The sequence below is a fragment of the Triticum aestivum genome, chromosome 3B, assembly GCF_018294505.1.
Source record: "Triticum aestivum cultivar Chinese Spring chromosome 3B, IWGSC CS RefSeq v2.1, whole genome shotgun sequence".
NCBI classification, from domain to species: Eukaryota; Viridiplantae; Streptophyta; class Magnoliopsida; order Poales; family Poaceae; genus Triticum; species Triticum aestivum.
The window spans coordinates 6,529,376-6,538,928 of NC_057801.1; the positions used below are offsets into that span (position 1 = coordinate 6,529,376).

The 9,553-nt window shown below is 45.1% G+C and overlaps 1 protein-coding gene across 1 annotated transcript; it reads left to right on the plus strand.

The window, feature by feature from the left end:
• Positions 1-1,222: 1,222 nt before the first annotated feature.
• Positions 1,223-2,298, plus strand: LOC123064274 (protein FLOWERING LOCUS T-like). The gene is made up of 4 exons (XM_044487787.1): positions 1,223-1,446; positions 1,554-1,615; positions 1,735-1,775; positions 1,977-2,298. The coding sequence occupies exons 1-4, from the start codon at positions 1,252-1,254 to the stop codon at positions 2,204-2,206; spliced, it is 528 nt and encodes a 175-aa protein (XP_044343722.1). The 5' UTR covers positions 1,223-1,251; the 3' UTR covers positions 2,207-2,298.
• Positions 2,299-9,553: the final 7,255 nt, after the last annotated feature.

Consider the following 9,553-nt stretch of genomic DNA (forward strand, 5'->3'; position numbering starts at 1 on the left):
CCTCATTGGTCTTTAGGGTGACATATCGCGCCACACCTCGTTTGGTGATATTTACGCTTATGTTCATCAGACTGCCATAAAAACATGCAATAGTAATTAATCTTTTTCTAACCCTTTAGGTATTTCAAAAAAAGATAACATGAACATCCGTAAACTTGCGAGAACAACGTTGAAATAGGTTGAGCGTTGCCTTATAAGACACTATAAGGTTACCAATAGAATAAGTCAACTTTTGCTCAAAGCGGTCCTCAATACCTTTCCATTCATCATTAAAAAGTTTACATAAATGAATTGGGGTCCTTCTTGAAGGCGTCGTCGTGGCTACTCTCCTCCTTCGGATGGTCCAGGTGAAAACCATGATCCTTTGGATCGGGCGGCGACGGCGCTCCGGTGTTGTTCTCCTTCTTGAAAGCGCCGTCTTGAAGGCCTCCTCTCGCCGAGCTCAGCTCCGTGGCTGTTCCTTTACCTGTTGTATCCGTCCTTGGGTGTGTTGTGTGGTGGTGTGGTGTGGCGTTGAATTGTTTGCCATGATTGTAATCGGTGATGGTGCTTTATATATAAAGTGGGGGGAAACCCTTTTTCGGCAAATTGGAAATCGCCAGACTCACAACCAAACAGTTGTTTGTACTGATTCTCTTCTTCTTTGCCCTTTCTGAAGGAGAAGAGTTTGGTCTTGTGGAAGTCTCGAGACCAGACAATAGATCGAACATACAAATAAAATTTTCATATTTTTTGCATGGTCCATATATGTGCTGTCAACGCCTGATTGGATGGATCACGTGGGGGTATACATGGAGAGGAAATATGTTGCAATCTCCAGCACGTGAAGGGTTCAGATTCTGCCCACCACTACTACTAGTGTACTACTACTTTAGGCTGAACTTATTGGGATGGACCTTTACAGAAAGTTTGATTCCACAAAAGGGGCGATGAAGCGTACACTGATGCATCTTTTTTAAGTTCAAATTCTCTGCCCGGCGGCAACACACTGGCCATCCGATCAGAAATCAGGTAACCTACGGCAACAGATTCCATGAGATGTCACATGCCATCACATGTTAGTGTCGTCTATTGGGTCTTATAATTATATTATTGGGAAAATGTCACACCATCTTTTGAACCGTAGTCACACTCAAGATGATTGTGTGGCAATTTCACTGCTGGGAAGCATATAAATAGCAGCCGGGTCGGTGCACATATATAGCTCATACCATATATAGCACCAATCTAATAAGCATACGTAGTGGGAGCATGTTGAGGTCGAGGGATCCGCTGATCGTCGGGAGGATTGTGGGCGACGTCGTCTACTACTTCGACGCGTCGGCGCGGCTGAGGGTGTTGTACGGCAACCGCGAGATCACGGTTGGGTCGGAGCTGAGGCCGTCGCAGGTGGCGAACCAGCCCACGGTGCGCATCACAGGAAGGGTGAGATCACTCTACACGCTCGTGAGTGCATACGCGTCCACGTTTCGGTCATATCGTTGCTTTCAACCAACGAGTTGCACATAGTTATTTGTCCATGAGTAATGTGTCCCATGTTAATTTGTTACTAGGTGATGGTAGACCCTGATGTACCTGGACCCAGCGACCCTTCCGAACGGGAGTACCTCCATTGGTACGTGCTAAATTAAGCTAGCTACTTTCCATTATTCGTGCACTTTGTGGGCGAATTAATAACTTCCTCTATACTAGTTAAGTAAGCTATTTGATTCAGTTTTATTCTTGCCTACATAGGTTTGTCACAGACATACCAGAAGGAGGTGACGTGGGCCGTGGTAAGAAATCAATTTACCGATCGAATACTACATGTGTCATGTGAACTAGATATCCTCTCCAACTTTCTTCTTTCTTTTCCCTCAAAAAGAAAGAAAAGTCTTCTTTCTTTCGCTCGCAAAAATACAAAACTGTCTTCATCTTTCATAAAGGAAAAAAGGATCTCCACATTGAGGAGCATTTGTTCGCGTGCATGCATGCAGGCACTGAGGTGGTGGCGTACGAGAAGCCGCAACCGGCGGCGGGGATCCACCGTTTGGCATTCGTGGTGTTCCGGCAGGCGGCGCAGGTGGACATCTACGCACCAGGGTGGCGCTCCAACTTCGTCACGAGGGACTTGGCCGAGTGCTACAACCTTGGCGTTCCGGTCGCCGCCGCCTACTTCAACTGCCAGAGGGAGGGCAGCTGCGGTGGCCGGAGGTGGCAGGGGTGAACCAAGCTGGCTATAACTATAACACATACGTGTCATCACGCCATCCAATTGGATGTCTCGCACAAAATAAATGAATAAAGAAAATATGTGTAGGCTAGCTATCTGCTTGTGTACTGGCTAATTGGCAATCTCGATTGGCCCTACTTGTGGCCGAATATACTTCACTTCGTGCGTAGCCTAAATATTTAATAATCTTGTATATACTCTTTTTGGGGGAATAATCTACTACTTTCTAATAAATATGAGCCCCCAGTCCTTATTTCTTTTTACATGTGGCTGATCCACTGCAACATAGACTTCTATTTCTTCAGAATCCTGGCCGGGTGCAGCGAACGGTGAACGAAATATTGGGATATCCTCCTCATGTGGGCTGTGAGGAGATGACCATTTGAGGCCTTTTAGGCAGCCCATAGAGGTGCAAAAGCCCACTACCCATTAGGGTTATGACCTAAGGTCATTTTGGACTTTGCACATGAGTGGATGGGGATGCTTTACCCTCCATCCAGCAGCTACCACCAAGTGTGACGAAAATCAGTTCATCCTCCAAGAGAGAAGAAGAGAGAAAACCAAGAGAGCAAGGGAAGAAGAGGAAGATTGAAGGAAGAAGCAAGGGAGCTCCTCCCCAAGGTTGTGATGGTCCAGATCCACTACCTTGTCTCCTTCAAGCTTCGGTTCCACCATCCTTGGTGAGATTGTTCCAATCCCTAGTTCTTGAGCTCCAAATCCTGTTGTGTTCATCCAAGATTCAGAAATCTTGATGTATGAGATCCTCTAGTGCTGTCTAGAGAAGAACTTGTTGTATCCCACGTTTGATAATAGTGGAAGAGGATTTGGGTGGCTTCGGACCGTGGTTTTTCCCCTCAAGTTGGGGAATTTTCCACGTAAAAATCTGGTGTCTCTTTGTTGATGCTTGATGCTGTCAGGAAAACTTACTCCTACCACAAGACACTAGGCTGAGGAGTGTCTTGCCTGCTGAGTAACATTTTCTGCCTCCATATATGCTGCTGCATATGTTTCCTTCCGTGCTAAGCAACGATCCTTGAATTAGTACATGATGTGGTGCTGAGATTACTTGTTTCCGTTGCAGTTTTCAGTTAACCACAAGTGCATTTGTGTGCTAATTCTCAACAGAGTGGTATCAGAGCCTTGGTTGCTTAGAAGGTTGCAAATCACAGTTGCTTGATTATTGCTGGAAGAGCTGCTCACAATGGCTTTGGAAGAAAGCGCTACTACAAGTGGCATGATAAAACTTGATTCTTCCAATTACTCATTATGGAAGCCCACGATGGAAGACATCCTTTATTGCAAGGATTTGTATGAGCCAATTGTGAAAGACAAGATACCCACGGGTGTCACGGAAGAAGAATGGAGAGTGTTGCACAGAAAGGCAGTAGGTATGATTCGGTTGTACATCAACCACAATATTTTCCACCATGTTGCAAATGACACAAATGCATATGAGATGTGGCAGAAGTTAGAGTCCATGTATGAGAGGAAGACATCATTGAACAAGGCCTCGGTGATCAAAAGACTTGCAAAGCTTGAGTACCGAGATGGCACAAGTGTGATTGAGCACTTGAATGTCTTCCAATGCCATATAAATCAACTTTCAGCCATGAAGATCAACTTTGAGGATGAGGTGCAAGCATTGTTGCTGCTGAGTTCCATGCCTGATAGTTGGAACACGCTTGTTGTGTCACTTAGCAATTCAGCTCCGGATGGGAAGCTGACTTTGGAGATGGTGAAGAACAGTATGCTGAATGAAGAAGCCAGAAAGAAGGAAAAGGGTGATGCCTCTTCTTCTGATGCGTATGTGGCTGAAACCCATGGGAAGAATGAGAACCGTGGACGCAACAATACAAGATTTCAGCAAGGCAAAAGCAAATCCAGGGGGAGATCAAAGTCAAAATAGAGAAAAGATATCACTTGCTTTCATTGTGGCAATCCGGGACACATAAAGAGCGAGTGCAGGAAGTACAAGAGAGAGCTTGCAGAGGGGAAACTCACAAATAAAACCGAGCAAAAGGCTGAGAGCAGTTCAGCCATGACCGCAATAGATGAGGACTATCTAGTCATTGAAGATGAAGATTGCTATAGTGTTGTTCGTGATGATGCCATGAGTTGGGTTGTGGATTCAGGTGCGTCCTTCCACATCACATCACACAAGGAGTATTTCACATCTTACACTAGTGGTGTTACTGGCCAAGTGAGGATGGGAAATAGTGGTTCGTCAGCAATTGTTGGCAAGGGCTCTATATGCATTGAAACAAACACAGGTTGCAGATTGGTGCTCGATAATGTGAGGCATGTTCTCGACATAAGGCTGAATTTGTTGTCAGTGGGCAAGCTTGATGATATCAAACATCCTAGTTATTTTGGTGAAGGAAAGTGGAAGCTCACCAAAGGCTCTTTGATTGTGGCTCGAGGAAGTAAGCAAGGTAATCTCTATGTGACTAAAACCAAGTTGTGCAATGAGGTGTTGAATGTTCCGGAAAAAGACACTTCGGTTGAATTGTGGCACAAGAGGCTTGGGCATATGAGTGAGAAGGGCATGCATGCTCTTGCTCGCCATGGAGTACCTCCTGAGTTGAAAGGTATATCCTTGAAACCCTGTGCACATTGTTTTGCTGGCAAACAACACAGGGCTGCATTTCGTACACTCTCTCCACATCGTGCAGATAATGTTCTTGATATTGTGCACACTAACGTTTGCTCCATGACTGAAAAATCTCATGGCGGAGCATTATACTTTGTGACTTTTATTGATGACCATTCCAGAAAGGTTTTTGTGTATGTGCTGAAACACAAATACCAAACGTTTGAAGCCTTCAAGGAGTTCCATGCCAAAGTTGAAAGAGAAACTGGTAGGAAATTGAAGTGCGTAAGATCAGACAATGGTGGTGAATATAGAGGTCCTTTTGAAAGGTATTGAAGAAATGTTGGCATCAGGCTTGAGAAGAGTCCGCCAAAGACACCCCAGCTCAATGGTCTTGCAGAGAGAATGAACATGACACTCACAGAGAGGGTCACAGTTATGCTCTCTCATGCTCATTTACCTAATTCATTTTGGGCTGAAGCTTTGATGAATGCTATGTATGTGGTTAACCTATCTCCATCAGTTCCTCTTGCAGGTGATATTCCTCAGAGAGTTTGGTCAGGGAAGGAGGTATCATACAAGCACTTGAAGGTCTTTGGCTGCAGGGCATTTGTACATGTTCCAAGGGACGAGAGATCCAAGCTTGATAGCAAGACAAAGCAGTGCATCTACCTCAGCTAACCAAGTGAAGAGTTTGGCTACAGGTTGTGGGATCCAGCCAATAGAAAGATTGTGAGAAGCCGAGATGTGGTGTTCATTGAAGATGAAACAATAAAAGATATTGGGAAACCAGAGAAGCCAATGACCAACACACCTCAGGTTGACATGGATCCAATCCGTCCTCCTCTCGTGCATGACAATCATGGGGGAGATGATGACACTGAAGACAGTGGAGATGCAACTGATCAAGGCAGTACAAGTCAAAGTGGCGAGCAGCCATCAAGTGATGATGATGATGAAGTTGGTAATGATGATGCCAACGAAAATCCACCTGATTGACCACCAGTGCAGCAGCAAAGAAGAAGTGAAAGAGGTCGCATTCCTTCTTCTAAGTATCCACCACATCAATATGTGTTGATGACAGATGCAGGTGAGCCCTCATGCTATGAGGAGGCAATGTCTGATGAGAACAAAGAAGAATGGTCAGAAGCCATGCAAGATGAGATGAATTCCTTGTATGAGAATTATACTTTTGAGTTGGTGAAACTGCCAAAGGGCAAGAAAGCACTCAAGAACAAGTGGGTGTACAGAGTGAAGACTGAAGAAAACACCTCACATCCAAGGTACAAGGCCAGATTGGTTGGGAAAGGATTCAGTCAGAAAAAGGGCATTGATTATAGTAAGATATTCTCTCCAGTGGTCAAGATGTCTTCGATCCGAGTTGTGCTTGGCATGGCTGCCACCATGGACATGGAAATTGAACAACTTGATGTGAAGACAACTTTCTTGCATGGTGACCTAGAGGAGGAGATATACATGGAGCAGCCAGAGGGATTCATGGTTGCAGGTAAGGAGCACTTAGTTTGCAAATTGAAGAAGAGCTTGTATGGCTTGAAGCAAGCTCCTCGGCGGTGGTACAAGAAGTTTGAGTCTTTTATGACTGGGCTTGGTCACCATAAAGCACAACCTGACCATTGTATCTTTATGAAGAGGTACGCCGAGGGTGACTTCATTATTCTCTTGTTGTATGTTGATGATATGCTGATTGTTGGAAATGGCACAAAGAGGATTGCTCTCCTCAAGAAGTCATTGAGTAAATCATTTGCCATGAAGGATTTAGGACCAGCTAAGCAAATACTTGGCATGAAGATCTCCCGTGATAGATCAAAGAAGCTGCTTTGGCTCTCACGGGAAAGATACATTGAGAAGGTACTTGAAAGGTTCAATATGAAAGATGCAAAATCTGTTCTCTCTCCGCTTGCAGGCCATCACAAACTGAATTCTAAACAATGTCCTACAAGCAAGAAGGAGAAAGAAGAAATGAGGAAAGTACCTTACCAATCTGCCGTGGGCAGTTTGATGTATGCCATGGTATGCACTAGGCCTGACATTGCCTATGCAGTTGGAGTTGTTAGCCGGTTCATGAAAAATCCAGGTAAAGCTCACTGGGAAGCAGTGAAGTGGATTCTCAGGTATCTCAAGGGTACTCCTACATCTTGTCTATGCTTTGGAAGTGGTGATCCTGTATTGCAGGGCTATACAGATGCAGATTATGCAGGTGACAAGGATCGTAGGAAGTCCACATCCGGATACCTGATGACTTATGCAGGGGGAGCAGTGTCATGGAAATCAAGATTGCAGAAATGTGTTTCTACATCAACTACAGAAACTGAGTACATTGCAGCAGTTGATGCTGGCAAGAAAGTTTTGTGGATGAAGAACTTCTTGCAAGAGCTCAGCATGAAGCAAGAGAAGTATGTTCAGTTTTGTGATAGTCAGAGTGCTATTCATCTTGCCAAGAATTCAAGCTATCACTCTCGAACCAAGCACATTGATGTGAGGTACCATTGGATTCGAGATGTTGTGAGTTCCAAGTTGCTGAAACTTGAGAAGATCCATACAGACGACAATGGTTCGGATATGATGACCAAGATATTACCAAATGAGAAGCTACAAGCATGTTGCAAGGTAGCGGGCATGGCGCTGCCCCCCTCATGAGTCGGAGGGGGAGATTTGTTGGGATATCCTCCTCATGTGGGCTGTGAGGAGATGGTCATTTGAGGCCTTTTAGGCAGCCCATAGAGGTGCAAAAGCCCACTACCCATTAGGGTTATGACCTAGGGTCATTTTGGACTTTGCACATGAGTGGATGGGGATGCTTTACCCTCCATCCAGTAGCCATCACCAAGTGTGACGAAAATCAGTTCATCCTCCAAGAGAGAAGAAGAGAGAAAACCAAGAGAGCAAGGGAAGAAGAGGAAGATTGAAGGAAGAAGCAAGGGAGCTCCTCCCCAAGGTTGTGATGGTCCAGATCCACTACCTTGTCTCCTTCAAGCTTCGGTTCCACCATCCTTGGTGAGATTGTTCCAATCCCTAGTTCTTGAGCTCCAAATCCTGTTGTGTTCATCCAAGATTCAGAAATCTTGATGTATGAGATCCTCTAGTGCTGTCTAGAGAAGAACTTGTTGTATCCCACGTTTGATAATAGTGGAAGAGGATTTGGGTGGCTTCGGCCCGTGGTTTTTCCCCTCAAGTTGGGGGGTTTTCCATGTAAAAATCTGGTGTCTCTTTGTTGATGCTTGATGCTGTCAGGAAAACTTACTCCTACCACAAGACACTAGGCTGAGGAGTGTCTTGCCTGCTGAGTAACATTTTCTGCCTCCATATATGCTTCTGCATATGTTTCCTTCCGTGCTAAGCAACGATCCTTGAATTAGTACATGATGTGGTGCTGAGATTACTTATTTCCGCTGCAGTTTTCAGTTAACCACAAGTGCATTTGTCTGCTAATTCTCAACACGAAAGGTGCACTAGCAAAGAGGAATGGAGGGTTGGGATTCCGAGACCAAAATGCATTTAACCAAGCATTGTTGGCCAAATAAGCTTGGCGAATCATTCAGTTGGCATCCTCTCTTTGTGAAACGGTTTTGAAAGCTCGTTATTTCAAGGATGGGTCGATCTTGAACGCGACATGCCTAGTGGTGGATCCTTTACTTTCCGTAGTATCTTACTACGTAGCGGAGACCTACTTGGAGAAGGTGTGGTGCGGAGAATTGCTGATGGTACCTTAATTAATGTGCACCACGGGAACTTGATTCCATGGAGTGGCAGCCTCAAACCACTTGGGCAACAATAATCTCTACTTCTAATGGAGCAGTTGGTAGTCTCGCTTCCAGGTTTTTTTTTCGTCCCACCACTTTCATCCGTTTTTTTCGTAGGTTAACCGTCGTAGATTTTTTTGATGCTGGTTTCTTATTCACCGATTTATTTACCCCTCAGCTCTTTCCTTGCAAATCAGCACTTTCCATACGTGCACGCAATCACGGATCTAAATTTACTAACTTATCCAAATCAACCGATACCTTCCATTATTGCAAATTTCTTTAGGAAACAAACAATAGATTTTAAGGAAACAAATAAAAGATTTTAAAGACGCATCATACTTTACTAACAATCACTAAAAATCAAATCTAAATTAATTAACCTTACCTTAAATCACTCAATCACTTTAATTAGAAAACATTTTCTTTCCTAACTGCACTCCGCTTAGTGTGCACATAACAATCCGAAGTAATTAGAGTCACATGATTGAATCCATTTATTTAGAGCGACATGATTGAATTCATTTATTAACAATAATCCTCACCAAAAGTGCGTTTAGCAATTTTAGAGGGCGGACCAAAACTCTGCCATCCGCTCGCCCGCGTTTGTTTAGGTACAGGAAAAAATGGCATAATATATGGAAACAACACGACCGGGGCGGCGGCGCAATCTTCGGGGATAGGGGATCGGAGGAGAAGGATTGGCCTGGCAGCATGATCGGGGTGCTTCCCCGCGGCCGCGACCGTCCTCGCAATGCCACCTACCCGAAATCAACGCTGCTCCCTGCCGTCAGCCGAGGCGACGCCGCCTGCCCTCCTACCCACGGTTCGCTGCCGCGTGCGGCTAAGGCGGGAGGAGTAGCGACGGGGCCGAGGTACTTCATGCGTTCCGGGATGGAGGCCATGATTTCGTCGAGGTCGTTGCTGCCTCCTACACTCAGGGTGTGTCACCGAGATCGAGGCGAGCATGAGGAGCTGTGGCCACCGCCA